The sequence below is a fragment of the Spermophilus citellus genome, assembly GCF_964194105.1.
Source record: "Spermophilus citellus genome assembly, chromosome: 2".
In the NCBI taxonomy this organism is placed as follows: Eukaryota; Metazoa; Chordata; class Mammalia; order Rodentia; family Sciuridae; genus Spermophilus; species Spermophilus citellus.
In genome coordinates, this window is record NC_138183.1 from 244610922 (window position 1) to 244629599 (window position 18678).

At 39.6% G+C, this 18678-nt stretch overlaps 1 protein-coding gene and 1 pseudogene across 2 annotated transcripts in view; both read right to left on the reverse strand.

The window, feature by feature from the left end:
- Nucleotides 1–18455, reverse strand: part of LOC308641895 (olfactory receptor 5A2-like) — a gene marked incomplete at both ends in the record, with an annotated part of 114313 nt that extends 95858 nt beyond the window's left edge. Inside the window, 2 exon segments of the mRNA XM_081280473.1 lie at nt 17638–18173; nt 18176–18455. Coding sequence (XP_081136599.1) covers nt 17638–18173; nt 18176–18455 — 816 coding nt within the window.
- Nucleotides 396–1355, reverse strand: LOC308635073 (olfactory receptor 5A1-like; annotated as a pseudogene). The gene has a single exon. The product of its transcript is annotated as an olfactory receptor 5A1-like (transcript).
- Nucleotides 18456–18678: the final 223 nt, after the last annotated feature.

Sequence of the window (18678 nt, forward strand, 5' to 3'; positions counted from 1 at the left end):
GGTCTAAAAAGAAAAGAACAGTGTCGGTGGCCTCCTGTCTTCTTGTCATCTCTCCACACGTAGTATCTCTCAAACATAATCTGTTCTCTAAAATGTAATCACATTTGGGGTTTTATGTTCCCTGTTTCTAATCAAAGAATTCAATGCACAGGCAATGAGAAAAATCTTTCTTTTTCCTGCTGATTTAAGAAGTCTGAAAGAATCCTTGAGCTAATGGAGGATACTGACTTTTAAAACTGTGTTCAATGTCAGTGACACTGCCTCCAAAGGGTATTTGGAGACAATCACAATGACATTTGGCATTAAAAATGCCAGGCTGTCACTTCTTGTCTCCACCTAGCTATACCTATGACCTACAAAGGGGCTCAATCATTTTTTTTACTTCTGTCTTCCTTTTAGGGACCATCATACCTGCCCACGGTGACTCTTGCTACTTTCTTTATCACCCTCATGGGGCCCTCTTGGATCTCCTTGTTCCTCAGGCTGTAGACCAGAGGGTTCAACATGGGGATGAGGATGACACTGAAGACTGACAGCACCTTGTCCTGCTTTGTGGTGTGGCTAGAGCTGTGGTGCGTGTACACAGAGAGGGCTGTGCCATGGAAGAGCGTCACCGTTGCCAGGTGGGAGGCACAGGTATTGAGGGCCTTGGCACAGCCTTTGAATGAGGATATTTCCAGGATGGAGGCTGCAATGAAGCCACAGGACCACAGGATGAGAAGGAAAGAACCAAACCTACAAAAACAACTGCCAGAAAAAGAATCAGTTGGCTGTTGAAAGGATCAGAGCAAAACAAGAGAGTCATCCGAGGAATGTCACAGAAGAATGTTGAATAATATTTGGCCCACAGCAGTAGAGACGAAAGCAAGGAGATGTTTGAACTAAGCTGCTAAGGAAACCACTGCCACAGGCCCTAGCAACCCTTTTCTGACACAGGCCTGGGACCATGATGGCTGAGTACTACAAAGGGCCACCAATGGCGACATATCTGTCCTAGGCCATGGCGGCCAGGAGTCAGCACTCAGCCATAGCCATCCAGGCCATGAGAAAGTACTGAGTGGCACAGGCCAGGAGAGAAATTGTTTTCACATCTTTTAAGAAGTCTGAAAGCATCCTCCGGACAATGGAGGAAGAATAGCAGATGTCTACGAAGGACAAGAAACTGAGAAAATAATACATGGGTGTTGCAGGTGGAAGTCCATCCTGAGGAGGATGAGAAGACCCAGGTTCCAGATCAGAGTCACAAGGTAGATTCCCAGGAAGACTGGAAAGAGGATGAGCTGCAGATCTTTATCATCTGAGAGTCCCAGGAGGACAAACACGGCCACAAAGGTATGGTTTCCATCCCCTTCCATGTATCTGCTTGGTGTCATCTGTGGAGAAAAAGGGGAAAGAAGGAAATTGTTTGACTCCCAAAACAGAAAAAGGAAGACTTCATTCTTTTTCAAGTCATGCAGCTGGATAAATATATGCCCTTGGATCCTTATTGTTGAGTTTGTTGGAGTCTTCTAATCACTAATTCTAACTGAAAAATTCTCTTGGATAAGTACTATCATTCTTTGGGGTACAAAAGAAAACATTAAAAGGACATCATCAGCATGATATATTCCAATACATCTTGATTTCTTGTTTTACTATGTCAGGTTTTACAAATGTATCAGACTCTTGAGATGGAACAAACTGGGGAAAATGCTGTTATTTCTTTGTATGGCAAAATAGGGTGATTCTACTCAGGTATGGCCCTGCTATTGACTCAGTGCTTGAGAGAACCTGAATCAAGGTAGGCCTCATATGTAAAATGAAGATACTGGACTAGGTGCCCTTTAACATGTATTGAAAATTGACATTGAATTATTCTGTAATCAAAAAGTACTGACCATTGTAAACTGCCTTTCCACTTTCACAAAGTTTGGAGCAATTTAAGAGTAAGGTACCATGATGATGGAAAGTGACCTACCACAAAGCCCCTTGGAGATGGATATGATGGAACCAACTTAATGGCCCTAGGAAGGCTCTTGATAAGGAAAGGTGTGAAAAGCCATTGCGCCCCCTTCTTTTTTGTGGGAGCATTGTTTTCTTTTCTCAAGTCAGAGACACTTATGAATTAAATTATCTAGGATAATAACTCTTGATCATTTTGGGTGTCAGTGAGACCTTCAAAATCTTTTCAAAACCTTTTGGGAATGTTGACTCAGCAGATTGCAACCACTTACCACTTTTGTATACAGTTTTATTGGATTCTCAGTTACCCACAAACTATTCATTTCCAGATTATAAACTTCTCCTACAAAAGCTCATGACTTGAAGTTTTATAGAGGCTGGGATGCTTGGGGAATTAAATGAGGGTTAGGAGACTGAGGCAAGATTTGGGGGAGTTCTCTTCTCTCTCTTGTTCACATTGGAGCCAGTCTAGGGAAGGCAAAGTGCTAATTCTTCCAACCAAATGCTAATGAACTAAAAGAATGCTTTTGCATGTGACAGTATATGCTTTTGGATGTTATGACTATCATAATGTCTAGATAACTATTAGCCCCAAGTGAACACATTTCCATTCAGATGAACTCAAGTTAGAAAATCACAGGAAGCCTTGAAAGGCAGAAAATACCTATCAAATATTGTAGGAGTTGTATCTACGTGTAGAAGTAAAAGTCTTGGATATTTCCCTTGAGAAAAGTTATGTGAATGGAATAGACTATGAACTATAAATATTTGTCAACATTAGTCATCTAAAATGCTTTCCTTCTCCCCAACATTTTCCATTATCCTTGTTTCAAAAATGGATAAAAAGAGAAAACCTCCATTGAAGCATAAAGATATACTCAGTAAAATCAAAGTATTTTTTTCCCAAAGTCAGATGGATCATTGCTTCTTATTGCATCATTTTGAGAAGAATTCTGAAGGAATAAGGTGATTAATTGGAAAAGAAAGTCAAGGTCTTTGCCATTAGTATGGAAGGGGAGAACGATAGCAGATAGGCCATATATTTACCATCCCAATCTTAGAGGTGGTACTGTCCATGGTGAGACTAAATGGAAGAGAATATTATGGGGAAAGGGTAGAAAATTATATTCATTATATTTTTCATCATCATCATCATCATCATCATCAATGGTTATGATAAAAAAATGACTTATTGAGCAGCTATAATCTAGAGAGATTTCCTTATAATTATAAATATATGCACAACTGTTTCTAATTTCCACTCATCTGATATGGTGACCTTAGGCCTGGGTACCTATTTACTAAGCATGGTATTAGTGTTCTGAAATTGCCTCTATATTTTCATTATATCTCTCTGGAATCTCAATTAAATGTTCACTGGATCTTCTTGCCCTATCCTTGACATCACCAAAACATTAACGACAAACGTCTCAACTGTGTTCTGTTTCGTTTTTGTATCTTTCTCTTCTATTCAAATCCTTCTATCACAAATCCTGTTAATTAGCTGTTAAACTCAGGCATGAGTTTCAGATTCCAATCATAACATTTTGCTTTCTCTTTTAGAGGTTCCATTCTGTTTTTCTCCCAAGGAGTCAGTTTTTATTTTCTCTTGTTCTTTCACTGTACTTTCAATAACATTCTTTCTTTAAACATATTTAACTGGTTATGTGAGCCTCATTATACAGTTTACTGTTATTGCTGATTCCTGTTCAAGGTGCCCTATTGTGTATTGAGTGAATTTTTATCAGAAGTTCATGTGCAGTCCATCCACAGGATTTGCTGAGGCTTGGGTCTAATGTGGGCTCCTCCAGGAACGATTCATTTTACTTCTGTTAGGTACCTTGGGGGCAATACTAACCCAAAATACCTTTAAACAAAAAATTTTACTTATTTTTTTTTCAGGACCACACTAAGATTTAAGATGCGTAACTAAATAAATAGATGTTTGAGGTTAATAATTTTTAGGAACTCCAAAAACAATTTAGTGCATTTTTCGTAATAGTGGGGTTCATTTTGATATATTCATACATGTATGGACTATAATTTGTTCTATTTAAATACCCAATAATTCCACTTTTTCTTCCCTGTACCCCTTCTTCTACTCTACCGGTCTTCCTTCTGCTTATTTATTGGTTTTTAAAATATATATACATGAAGGAGAATATACCATAATATATTCATATGTGCGCATTATATACTTTGGTCAATTTCATTCCACAGTTCCTCTCTTTTCCCATTCCCCCTCCATTCTCTTCAATCCCTTTGCTCTACTCCACTGGTCTCCTTTCTATTTTCATCAGATCCATCTCCCTTTTTATTTCCTTATTTCTCTCTAGCTTCCACATATGAAAGAAAACATTTGACCATTGACTTTCTGAGTCTGGCTTATTTCACTTAGCGTCATGTTCCCCACTTCCACCTATTTATTGGGGACTCTTAATCTTTGTCTCTGTCCCCCAAACCAAGAATCGTGTGTTTCACTGTCTCTTTTTGTGGGGTAGGTTTGTTCCTATTTTATCCCCTGAGGTTTCACCCTGTGGGAGTCCCTGTTTTAGTGTCACCGAGTATGCTTAGTAGTTTCCATGAATATGAAATCTAATCCCAGAAATATATCTACAAACATTTTCTTATAAGATTTGGTAATTATTTCAGCTTATCACTGGCCAATTTTTCTCAAAACCTCAAGCTCTTTGATTTTCTTTTATATTTTCCTACTCATATGATTAAACTCAAGGCATAGTATTAGATAACTAACATTTATTGAGTACACACACTCTATCTAGGTGATATTCTGAATCCTTTTACAGTTTCTCTCATTTAATTTGTCCAACATCCCTGTGAAAAATATACTCTTATTATCCTCATTTTATAGATAAGGTGATTGTGAGCCAAAGAAATAAGTAGCCTAGGGTCACCCAACCCACGAACCCAGGTCATCCTACAGATCAAATCCAGGCTTAGTTCCAAAACCACATTTTTGTTGAGAGCCACAGCCAAAGGGGCCCCAGCAAACTTCCAACTGCCAGCAAACTTTCAGCTGCCAGCAAACTTCCAGCTGCCAGCTGATGATTGGCTCACAGCGGCCCCAGCAACCTCTAGCTGCCAACTGATTGGCTCCTCTGCGGTGATGCTCATTGGGCTGTTTCCCTCCCTTTCAGACCACGGGGAGCTGCTCATTGGGGGACTTTTTTGGCTCCGCCCACGCGACCCAGTCAATCGGCCTCAAGAGCAGGAGGAGTGGGGGAGGAGAGAGAGGCTTGTGAGAAGCCGGTGGTGGCAGTTGGGCTCTGAAGGTTTTTCCTGAGGAGCTGTTTTGTTTGGCGTGTGGTTCTAAAAATAAAGTTCTGTTTCTTTTGACAAGTGGCTCCTGAATTGTGCCCAGCCAGACTTCGGCACATTTTAAAGGACTGCCTTCCACTACCTCAGTAAAATTAATTCCTGCAGTGATCTTATTTTTAACAAGCACAGCCTGCAGAGCTTGATGATTTGGATAAAGCAAAGCCTCTCAAACAAAGCCAATAGCCCAGCACAGAGGCATAATACTAACAGAGGATGATGTGTGGCATGAAAGAGCCAGACTCCTGTGGTTCACCGCCGGCTGGACATAGACAGGAAGTTAGAGGCTACAGAAAACTGTACTCTTGGAGGAATTCCTCACAACAGGTGTCCAGGATGGCAACCTATTTCAGAGACATTCCTGTACAAACAGACAAGGCAATGTCGGTGGGATTGAGCATGCTATCAATAACATCATCACCTCGCCTCTTTACATAGATACTCCCAGAAAATGAACAGAAAAGCATTAAGGAAGTGAGATAAACTGGAAGATAATGTTTCTCTTTTGAGGAAGAAGAGATGATCAGGTATTAAAATTTTTTGCAACAATCTGCTGGTGTAACTAAGAAGCAGGGAAGTCTCAGCTTCCAGATGGGAACCACTACAAACTTCGTGCCCATGGATGTCTGAGAGAGAAAATTATCATGGCAAATTCTACACCAAGAAATGCGTCAAACCAGCTAGCTATGTGCTGTTAATTTAGAGGGACCTTGTAATTGCCACAGTGTTTTTCCCAGCTATTCTAGATTAAACCTTGCCATTTTAATTAAAGCTTGCCTCTTATTTATGAAGGAGGTCTCGGCTTTCTTCTTCTGGTGTGGATAAAGTTTATCTTGGCTGTCTTCCTTGAGCGTTTTCCCATAGTGTTCATAGTATAATACACTTGTCCTCCCATCCACCCTTCATTTGACCTTGCTTAGCAAATAATAAACAAAAGAAGTTGAAAGATAATATGAAAAAGTAGCCACTTTGAAATGCTCATTTTCTTTATGATATTTTGTCAGCAGCCCTTCCTAGTATTTACTTAGTGGATTTTGAAACAGTTCAACAACTTTGAACCAAACATGGCCAAGAAACAAAATCTGAAGAACTTTATCTATCAGAAATTAGAAGAGCAGGATTAGTCTCAAAAGGCCACATATTAACATTTATTTTTGTATCTTCTAATCCCAGTCAGCATTTTAATAGTTTAACAGTCCCTCATAGCCAGGCAAGGTGGTGCACACCTGTAGTCCCAGCACTTGAGAGAGTCTGAGAACGGCTTGGGCAACACAGAAAGATGTCATCTCAAGAAAGAAAGGAAAGAAGGAAGGTCCCTCATTGTTAGCCATGAGTTTTTTTAAAGTTGTTTTTAATCAGTACATAAAACATTAAAATGTTACATGCTGATACTGCACAATGTAATGTTTCAATATACATATGCATTATACAGCATTTAAATCAGGTTAAACATATTTATCTCCTCAAACAATTATCATTTATGATGTGAACTCATCTTGTTTCTTCTGGCCTTTTGAAATATACAGTACATTACAGTTATCTGTAAGCACTGTCATGTGCCAAAGCAAGAGGCATACTACACTACTAGAACCTAACGCATTCATCCAAGCTGCAATGGATCCACTTGATTCAAGAACAATACCCTCCATAGAGTCTTCCATAGATAGTGCACATTTAACTTCTTAAATGGAACAGGTCAGGAAGGATAAGCCCCTCACAAACAACCCATGAGTCTTCTGGTTCTGTGTTCTCTCATTTTAAATGAGTCCAAGGTTTTCCAGCCCACACTATCTCATGTCCACTCCTTGTGTGCTAGTGTATTGATACCACCTACCTATTCAGCTCATCCTTCCACAGATATGCTTTTCAGACAGAAGGAGGCTCCCTAATGAAACTTGGACTTGAAGGACAATATAACTGAGCTATTTGTAAATTTGTGAAATTCCACCTGATCCTAGGTCCCTGACATTCCTTATTGTAGAATCTCTAAGGGACTCACCCAAGAGTTTTGAGGATTTCTCCTGTGATCCACCTCCTTTTACTTCATGGTGTTCCCAGGTATTGAGAAATGGCCAACAGATATTTTACCTCCCAGGTTCTGAGAGCATCTCATTTTGCCAGTTTGCTGAGTTGAGCCCATAGTTTATAGTTAGCGATGACTCACCCAAACTCCTTCAGAAATGATATAGTCATGGAAGAAGAGGGCCTTAAGTGCTTATGAACTTTCTCCACCACATCTAAGAAAGGATTTGAGAGCACAACTTGCAACAAAGAAGGATCAATTAAAACCAAGCAAGGTGTAAATAACTGCTCTCCTGGGTAATAGAGGAGAGACCACCTCTAGGAATTGGTCCCTTGCTGAGGCTCCACTATCTCTCCAGAGGGTGTTAACCTTTTGAGGCATTTTGATATCAAAAAACCCTCCTCCCCTCTTAAAGGAATCAAGGGGCTGATAAAAGTGGTCACTTCCAACCTTGTTATACATAAAGTAAATCATGTATATAGGAGCTATTATCATAAACTTCTGTCTAGGAAAAAAAACCCAGAAAGTAGAAATACTCAGCAATTCTAAGTCAGAATCTGCAGCAGATAAATTCTCAATTCTCTGCTTTCTAATTCTGAGCCAATTTTTAATTTTTTTCTTTAATTTTAGATGGAACTCCATAGGTGGATCATGTTCACAGAGACTTCACAGACATTTGGAGTAGGCAAGGAGAAATATAAACAGGTCACTTCTTCTCTCTCTCTTGGTTTAAAGGATTTTTTTTTTAAAGGGTGGGGGAGATGGAGAATTAGAGAAAAAGAGAAGGAGAATAAGAAGGGCAGAGACAAGGAGGAAAAGAGGAAGAACTGGGCAAAGTGTGTGGGAAGCCTTGGAGAGAGAAAACAATACTCACTATCCTCCAAACATACCCCAAGGAGAACCCCTTCCACATCCCCCCACCAGACCCGCCATCTTTTCTCCAGATGCATAGGAAGAGAAGAGACTCTTGCCTTGCAGCCCACAGCTAACAGGAACTAAGCTCATGTCCTTTGGTACTCAGCTTCTTACTTTTCTTTTAGAAACACACTGGATGCTACATGGCAAGAACATTTTGGAGTGAAAGAGTCAAGGCAATGGAGAAGATGAAACAACCTTATTGAGAGAGATGAAAATTCAGCTCTCCTCAGGATCCTAACATGGCTTTCATCTCCTGTTTCATCTCCATCCAACACTCTTTTAAAAATGTTTACTTTGCTAAATGTAACAGGACAATATTTATGACCATTCTCTTTTCAGGCAGGTCAGTTGTTCAGTTCTCAAGCCTCAGGGAAAAGATGCGACGGCATCTCTTGAAAAGAAGTGATAAGGCCAAAATCACAAGTGAGTCTTCAGAATGGTTCATGAAGCCCAGAGAGATGGCACAACTATCACCTAAGTCTGGAGACACCAAGAGCAAAGAGGTCCTCATCTTTTGTTTAGGGCCTGGGTTAGGAGGCAGGAACTCCAGAAAATCCAGTCATGGAGGATCCAGGTAGGATGGTGCTGGGCAGGGAGGTATTGCATCTCTCAGTTTCCTGCACATTGTTAAGGATGGAAGAAACAGAACAATTCTCATTGAATCGAAATGGTTGTGATTGGGCCGGGATTGTGGCTCAGTGGTAGGGTACTCACCTAGCACGGGTAAGTCACTGGGTTCAATCCTCTGCACCATATAAAAATAAATAAACAAAATAAAAGTATTGTGTCCATCTACAACTAAAATTTAAAAAAAAATGGTTGTGAGCATCAGTCATCAGATTTAATAGTATTTGAAAATGGGAATGAAGGGAATTCAGCAGCAACCCATTTGTGACTTGGCAGCCGGCAACCTGATGAGGAACTGCTGATATGGAGAGGTTAAGGACCAAATGCCCGCAAAGCTCAAGCCTCATTCAAGCCATGTGAACCCTAGACACAAAAGTGTAAGAAGGATCTCAAATTGATTACTTTGTTCCCAGTAGGAGAAAAGAGAGAGAGAGAGAGCACAAAGTAGAAATAGAATTACGGGATGATAATGAAAATTGTGTTTCTTGAATATCAGAATTTATGAATTGTTGTCAAAACTCCGTGAGTGCCTTATAACTATTAATTTTCAATGGGTGTATTATAAAGACCAATTGTCTATGCCTTAATTTTCTTAGCCATTTTTCTTCTATTGTTGTTTTAAACTGCCAAGTTTTGTAATAATTTGTTGTAGAACAATAGACAATTAATATACTGAGACTAGAGACCACTTATTATTGAAACAATAAAATGAATCTCTTGACTCAGGAAACAGAGGTAATCAGAGAACATCTGATCTAGTGGTTCAAATACTAGTCGTATGAGTTATGCAACAATTTTTCCATCCTATCGCAAATTTCCTTAGTGTTAGCAAAATTGTTGTATAAGTTTCAGATCTTAGCCTCACTGTTTTGTCAGCTTTTTCGCAGCTGTGACAGAAAGACTTGACAAGAACAATTTTAGATGAGGAAAAGTTTAGATGGGGGCTCCCAGTTTCAGAGGTCTCAGTCAGTCAATAGATAGCCAGCTCCCTTCCTCAGGACTCGAGATGAGGTAGATCATGGTGGTGGAAGAGTGTGGAGAAGAGAAGCAGTTCACATGATGATCAGGAAGCAGAGAGAAAGACTCCACTTGCCACAGATAGAATATATACCCCAAAGGCAGGTCCCAGTGGCCTACCTCCTCCAGCTACACCCTACCTGCCTACATTTACCACCCAATTAATCCATCAGGGGATTCATTTACTGATTGGTTTAAGGCTCTCATAACTCAATCCAGTCTCCTCTAAACCTTCTTGCATTGTCTCACAAGTGAGATTTTGGGAACCCATCACATCCAAACCATAACACTCAGTATCATCTATGCAAAAGAAAAGAACCTCTTTTCTAGTAGACACCACAGATAAGACTTTTCTAGATGCTACAGTGAACATCTCCTTGCTTCTTTCTTACTTCATTTATCCAGTGATCCACCTCAAGCTAGTTGCAAGGGTTGTCAACTTTAGATCAGCATAATGAAATGCTTGACACTGATGAAGTAAAGACAGGTTTCATCTGGCTCTTCATCTGGAGGTTCTAATTCAAGATTAGGCAGCCCCACAGGTCTGGGCCTCTGGTAAAGGAAGTATATCATGGTAGGGCATGTTAGAGAAAGTGTCCACATCACAAGCCAGGAAGCAGAAAGAGGAGGAGACTAGGGTCCCACAGGCCCTCCAAAAGCAAATACCCAATAACCAAAAGAACACCTAAGGTCCCACCTATCAAAGGTCCATGGTACCTTCAACACTGCCAGCTTGTGGACCAAGTCTTTACATGTGGACCTTAGGGAGACACTTGTTTAAACCATAGCAAATAGTCATTTATTGTTGACTGACTTAAACCCACAACTTGCGGACTGACTTATATGTTGATTTTTTTTTTTGTTGACTCATTTATTGTTGACTGACTTAAGCCCACCATTTGACTCCTGAATTCACTTTTGAACTCAGAGTTAGAACTGATCCTAGTCAAAGAAAGATGACTGAGAATAGGAAAAAAATCTTCCCCCACAAAAAGTTTTAATAAACTCCTCAGGGAGAATGATTATGGATGAAGCACTGCATTTTTATAATTTAACTATCTATGCAATAAATATCAATTATATATAACTTCAAAATCAAGTAGTTTTAATGCTTATAAATGAAAAAAATTCTTGGTTCCATCTCCACGTGTTTCATATATAGCACCCTTTTTTATCACCTTTAACTTAAATTCTCTAGTACAAAATTATATTAACTTTGGAATTTTGCTCTTTACACATTCTTATACTTCCTAGATGTCCTTTTTGTCAAAAGTTCCTTTTTCCTCCTGTTTTTTATAGGGGTTCTATCTGTGGATCCTCAATTATGCTTTCACATTGCAGACTGAGGTACTAAAAAGAAGATCTGGTGTCACACTCCTATAAGATAATTCTATTCTCATCCCCATTATAATAAACCATAGTAGAATAGTTGGGTGCTATATATTCTGTTCTTAAAAATATATTACAAAAGGAAAAAAAGCAAATAGAATAGTTTCATAAGCTGTAGTAAAGGTATTCCACTTTGGCTGTAAAACAGATTGCTACCTGCATTGCCTAATCATTTAAACATTTCAACAAAGAAAGAAAAATGAAAAAAAATTAAATTTTTTTTACATAAACCAGATATGGAGGAACCTTAAGTGCACATTACTGAGTGAAAGATGCCAATCTGAAAAAGCTACAAAAGTACATGCAGCCATATGACATCCAGGAAAAGGGTAAGACTATGGGGACATTAAAGAGATCAGTGGTTCTGAGGAGTCAGAAAGGGATGAATAAACAGGACACTTTTCCCTGTCAATAGACTTTGAGGACAGTGAACCTGTTCTGTGTGACACCATAATAGTGAATACACGTCCTCATACACTTGTTAAAACCCACAGAATGAACACCACCACGAGTGTATCCTAATGTGAACTATGGACTTTGGGGGATAATCCTGTGCCCTTATAGGTTTATCAGTTGTCACAAAGTCACACTCTAGTGGGGGATGTTGGTAATGGAGAAGGCTATGCGTGTGTAGGGATGAGAATATCGAGGAAATCTCTGTACCTTCTGCTCAATTTTGCTCTGGGACTAAAACTGCTTTTAGAAATAATGCCTGTTTTTTAAAAAAGAAAATCTGAAGCTTGCTGTTCATGGTCCGCAATTGTCCTCTCATGGTCTTTCTGCCAGGTGATTGGCAGGAGCTTTTCAACTGCTCTGATGGATCTCTGCTGTACGCATCACTAGTTGTTTTCTCTGGGGAAGGTCTTTCCTCTATGTAGAATTGATTCCTCCAACAACATTCTGTCTAGGAAATACCAACCTCGTTTTGGGTGTTCTAAGAGTTGATAGAGTGGATGGAAGGTGTGTGGTGTTGTGAGGGGGCGGGAGGCTCAAGCATCTCACTATGCAGATACAATCTTATGCACCTATTTTTATCTTTCCCCCTTAGGTATAGCTGAAGGTCTGGAGCCCATAGTCCCTGCTTCAGTTCTCTAGGAAATAAGCCTCCCTAGAATAAGTCTTCTGCTACAGCACTGGAGGGATGATAGGGGTTGAGGAAGGTGCATGAATGCAAGAGCAATCCAGTTGTTTCTTGGTAGATTTTCAACTAAACCCCTCGTGTCAGCACCACCTGCTCCATGCAGGTTCCTAGTACCTTCCACTTCTGATCCTCTCTGGGGTCATGCAATGAGAATCAACTTGCTTCTTCCTGACTTCTCCCCTCGCACCCCCCCCACCACAGCTCCAGGATTTATTGAATCTTGAATTCGTTACCTCCCATACATTCACTTTCCAGCTTCCAGTTTGGGATATTGTTTCTCTTGTCCTCCACAACATGGTGGTTTCTAAACTTACTGTCATTTTAGACAAACTTCAGGAAGAAATGATCTGTGGATTTAGTCTATGTTTTGTAACCAAATATTACGATGATATTTTCAAAAATTTTAGACCGTATCATATTCTTGCTAGAAATAGGTGACTGTACACCATTGCTCACTTTATATACCCCAATATTCAGCTAATGTGATTTTTAAATTATTTTAATATTTGTTGTTTACTGATATTTCATTAGGTAGAAAAATTGTTTTAATTTCCCTTTATTGCCCTTGGAATGGAACTTTTTGTGTGTTTATATATTTTTAATCACATTCATTTCATCCTGGTTTTCTAATTATCATCTCTGCTCATAAAAATTGGTTTATACTGTTATCTAACTACTCTCATCCCTGTTTACTCAAAAGCATATTGTAATGTTTTTAAGCACTGATTCCTGAATAATAACTATGTATTGTACGTGTGTATGAATACTTAAGGTGTGAAAAAATCACCTTTTACTTTCATCCTTAGATTATAATTAAAGTTTTAAAAACTAAATTGCATTTTATCAGAGTAGATTAGAAAACTGAAGAAGTCTACATCCTAAATATAGGATCCAAAATAACTTTACTTACACTCTTTAATTGATCTGAAAGACAAGCCCTACTAATAAACAAGTTTGATTAATTTCACTATAAAAAGCCAACTCTTTTTAAAACAACAAAAAAATAGATACACGTTGTTGTCATCTAATATAGCCTAAAACTAAATAGTCATGATGACCATATTTCCCTTAGAAATCTACCAACAACTTTCCTTCATTTTATTTGTTTGTTAACACTTGCAGGAACTTTGCTGAGTAAAAGTAATATGATAATTTTAACTCAGTATGAACCAAAATACTGATTTGTATTAGAATACAAAGGTTAATTCACTTATTCAGCAAAGGTTGATTAAGCCCACAGGATGTGGCAGACACTGTTCAAATTCCAGAACAGAAAAATCCAGTCTTTAGTAATAGAAGCCACAATGACCAAGAGCATGCTTTGAAACCACCTTCTCCTTCCTCTTTTTTTTAAGGTTTTAAATTTATTGGTAAATTACAGGTATGCATAATGGTGGGATCCAGTGTTACATATTCATACATGCAAACAATATAACAATGTATTTTGGATAATATCATTCCCCAATTTTCCCCTTTCCTTTCCCTCCTCCCTTCTCCTTTCTCTTTGAAATCTAAAACAGGTAGATAATATCACAGAAAGATTTACCAAAGCAAGATTCTTCCCCATTCTACTCCAAACCCCACTACAAACTCCAAGAGGTCACTTACTTTGAGAATACAGAAAGGATAGTGTCAAACTCAGCTTGTGTATTAGTCGTGCTATATTAGCTTTTCATTACTACAATGAAACACCTGCAATGATTAATTTGTAAAGCTAAAAGGTTTGTTTAGCTCATGGTTTCTAGAGGTTCTAGTCCAAGACTGGACCATACCATTGCTTTGAGCCTCTGGCGAGAGCTCCAGATACCATTGACAGAGCAAACTGTTCATATCATGATTCAGGAAGCAGAAAGAGAGACAGAGAAATCCCAAAATCCTCCTCCAAAGCATGCCCTCAGCAACCTGAGACCTTCTACTAGACCCCATCTCTCAAAGGTTCCACCACCATCTAATAGCACGATCCTGGGTACTAAGCCTTTAACATGTACCTTGGGGGACACTCATCCAAAACATAACACATGATGAATATAAACAATTCCAGAACCTTCCAAGATTTGAAAGCCACCAACACTAAGAATGTGAAACAAAGAAAAAATTCTTGCTTTGCCTTCTGGTAAAAATAGGAGCTTAAAAAAAAAGTAGTATCCATGCAGTTAGTACAGACAACCAGCCCATTGTCAAGAGTATCCATCACAAGATACATGAAAGGAGAGAGGAAAGATTGGGCTGGTGCAGGACTTTTCTTCCCACTTCTTATTGATTGAGTCACAGGGCACTTCCCAGCAGCAGCTCAGGCCAGATGGAGTCTTACCTCCGATTGTGCTGCAGGCTGAGGGTCAAGGGAAAAGTTAGATGCCCCCTGCCAGGCTACATCCTTAGCTTACAGTTGGTAGAACATGAACTGAAATTCAGTGTATGTCTGACTTTCCAACTTCCTCTTTCTGGACCAGATGGATCCAGTTTGCTCCTTAAGGATTTTGTAAGATGAAAACAACCCAACCTCCTTTTTCACAAAAGGTTTTATGAGAACAAACAGGAATGTGCCATACAATACCAAAGTGACAATTTATGTATGCTGATTTTTCTACAGATGCTGACTGGATCAAAGTCCAGTCTGAGATCATAGTTCTATTTCAGAACTTGGCTGCCTATTTATTTGTAGAATGTGGTCCCATCAAAGGCTGTGGTCTGTCTGTCTTCCAACTAAACAGTGCCAGTCATCTGGTCTAGAAACTGAAGGGAGATACTGCCACGTCCAGTTTGTGCAGATCCCAAGTCACGATCGCAAAAGACTGTTGTAGCTTTTTCTTTGCTTGTAAGAAAAGGGGCCTCATAAACAATATGGCACAATAAAAGGTGTCGGTCAGCAATAAAGGAAAGAGAGGATGGAAACGAAGCAACAGTTTGTTTATCTCCGTGGACAAGACACTGAAAATTCAGTAAAGATAGTCATAGATCAAGCTGAAGGGGGGAAAGTAGGGTGCATGGTATATCTCTTTATGTGCAAGACAGTCAGGCTGTTCCTGCTTGGTTTTAGGTCAGGGAGGTCCAGATCAGTTATCTGAACACAGGCAAAAGTAAAATGGAAGTGATACCTTACTTGTGTGGAACATCGCAGAATAGGCAAGCTCCAGGTTTGTCTAATTTAAGGATGAGACAGATAAGAGACTATTCATATTGGGCTGGGGATGTGGCTCAAGTGGTAATGCGCTCGCCTGGCATGCGCAGGGCTCTGGGTTCGATCCTCAGCACCACATAAAAATAAAATAAAGGTGTTGTGTCCTCCGAAAACTGAAAAATAAATATTAAAAAATTCTCTCTCTCTCTTTAAAAAAAAAAGAGAGACTATTCATATTAAGTAAAAAAGGTAAAAACCTCATTAGAGTCTTTAATAAACACACTATTTCATGAGTGTGTAATTATGCAGAATTACAAAAAAAAAGTTCAGGGAACACTAGTGGTACCTAGAGACAACAATCAGATGTCTGCAAAACTCTCCAGATCAAACCGTAAAATCAGCCCATCACAGACAAATAAAGTACATAACAGGAAAAAGATATTACTTGAACAAAATAAGGAAAAACTGTCGATTCATTTATCTATTCATAGTGCACTGCTTAGAAGGGCAGATGGCCCTCTGGGAGAGAGGAAAGAAGAATGCTTGGAGAGAACATTTGGCAGCATCCTGGCCCAGGGTCTCCGGCTAGAAGGACCTGACGTTGGGCATATCAGGTGCTGACACACCTATCCATGTGGCTTTGATTCCTCTCTCTCCAAATAGAATTTTAGTGGTAATTTGCCTCCCTGTGTGGTTTCTTCAGCATATGGAGAATTATACCCCTCCCACAAGTACAATCTTGGCAGTTTGTTCTTCCCTGAAAGCTAAAAATAGCATCCTGGCTTATGCAGTGAGCTATTCTGAACTTGGTTAACTCCAGTCCATCTGGAAAAGATTTTTGAAGGAGGTTGCACAAATGAGAACCACACCCTGGATTGCGGCAGCTTCACTAAAGTGAGTTCTCCTGCTAGCCAGCCCTCCCTAAAGACACTCATGTCTCATCTTGTTTCAAATAGCCATAAAATGTTTCTATTCCTTTGGCTTAGACTGTAATAAATCACCACATCATCATCACAGCATGTCTTGAACACTTACTGTATGCAGGGCACTATTCTAAGTGTTTATTTGAATGATTCATTTAATTTTTCATAATAAGACTAGAGGATAATGGCAGTTACAATTACTCCTATTTTATAGGTGAGGAACTGAGACCCACAGAGCCCAAGGGACTTGTCCAAGGACACACAGATATTATTTTCTCATTTATTTAGTGAGTACCCAAGAAACACCATAGCTGAATATGTTTATCAGTTCTTAACTGCCCATTCATAGACACATAATATATTCTGAGAAAAGGTGAAAGAGAAAAATCACAGTCTTTAATTCCTTGGCTAAGTTCTCATCTAGAACTTATCACAAGGGGCTGAGGTTGTGACTTAGTGGTGGAGTGCTTGCCTAGACATGTGAGGCACTGGGTTTGATCCTTAGCACCACATAAAATATAAGTAAATAAAATAGAATTGATCACACACTTGGTAAAAACAGAGAGCTTTTCATCCTAAATGAGGGTGTGCTTCTCTTTAGAATTCTCAGCAAACTTTGAATGTTAGTTAGAAAGCTGTCACTTTGGAGTTATGCAATAATTCCTTGGTTTTATTTTTAAAATTTAGATTAGAGTGACTACTTTCTTGTGTAGTTGATTGAATTGATCAAGAGATTGCCCCACATGTTCAGTCAGTAAGGCTCAAACCAGATTTGCTGCCTTATACCTCTAAAGAGCATTAACACAGCCCCATCACACTGGCTCACCGTCACCATGATTCTCAAGCACAGGAAACACTGTGCTATGCAACACTGTTAATTCTGGAAACCAATGATGGACAAATTATTTTCTAATCACCAATAGATAAATTGGTTAATAGAGTCTTAGGGGGAAAAGAGCTTGATCCACACAAATCACTATATAGATTCAATAGTCCAAAACTACGTAAATATCTGCACCACTGACCCAGCTCATGGCTTTATTGTGAATATTAGCCCAAAGTCAAAAAAAAATGAATGCCTTTGAGAAAGCCCATTGTACATATGAACAGCTTTCTTTATGGCACTTTTAATGTCCTCATTCCTAAAACTGTAGATGATGGGATTCATCATCGGTATCACCACAGCATAGAATATGGACAGCACCTTGTCCCTGTTCGGGGAGTAGCTGGAACTAGGTCGCATGTACACAAAGAGACCAGAACCATAGAAGAGGGTCACAGCTGTCAGATGAGAGGCACAGGTACTGAAGGCCTTGGTCCTACCTTTAGCTGAGCTGATTCTCAGGACAGCAGCAACAATATAACCATAAGAAATGAGGATCACAAGGACAGATCTCACTCCAACCACAACACCCACAATAAAGTTCACCACCTGACTGGCAAAGGTGCCAGAGCAGGACAGAGCCAGGACCGGAGGAAGGTCACAGAAGAAATGGTCAATCATGTTGGGCCCACAGAAATCATGGTGATAGACAGAGGATGTCACAATCAAAGAGCTAAGGAACCCACCCACATAGGCGCCAGCCACCATCTTTAAGCAAAGCGTGTGAGAGATGAGGGCCGCATACAGCAGCGGGTTGCAGATGGTAGCATAGTGGTCATAGGCCATGGCGGCCAAGAGAAAGCACTCAGTCAGCCCCATGCCACAGAAGACAAAGTACTGTGTGGCACAGCCCACAAGGAGATGGTTTTCTGCTCTGTGATGATATCTGAAAGCATCTTGGGGCTTGTAGCGGACCCATAGCAAATGTCCGGGAAGGACAAGTTACTGAGGAAAAAGTACATGGGTGTGTGCAGGTGAGAGTCCATCCTGATGAGGACAATAAGACTCAAGTTCCAGGCCACAGTCAGGAGGTAGATCCCCAGAAATGACACAAAAAGGGAAGTCTTCATTTGAGGATGATCTGAGAACCCTAGAAGGATGAATTTTGTCACAACTGTGTTGTTCCTTTGTACCACCATAGGTGTCCTGCATGAAGAAAAGAAGAAACCCTGTGTCAGATAAATTGTGTTCATTATTATAAGAACAGAAATGTCCTAGAAGATTGTATAGTCAATACCCAGTTTCAATTCCCGCCAACTTCCAAGAAAAATCTTTCCAGAGCAAGCCAGGGTTAAATAATACCTTGGTGTTATTTTAAATTTTTATTTTATATGCCTTCTTGGAAAAAAAAAATATTCTGGT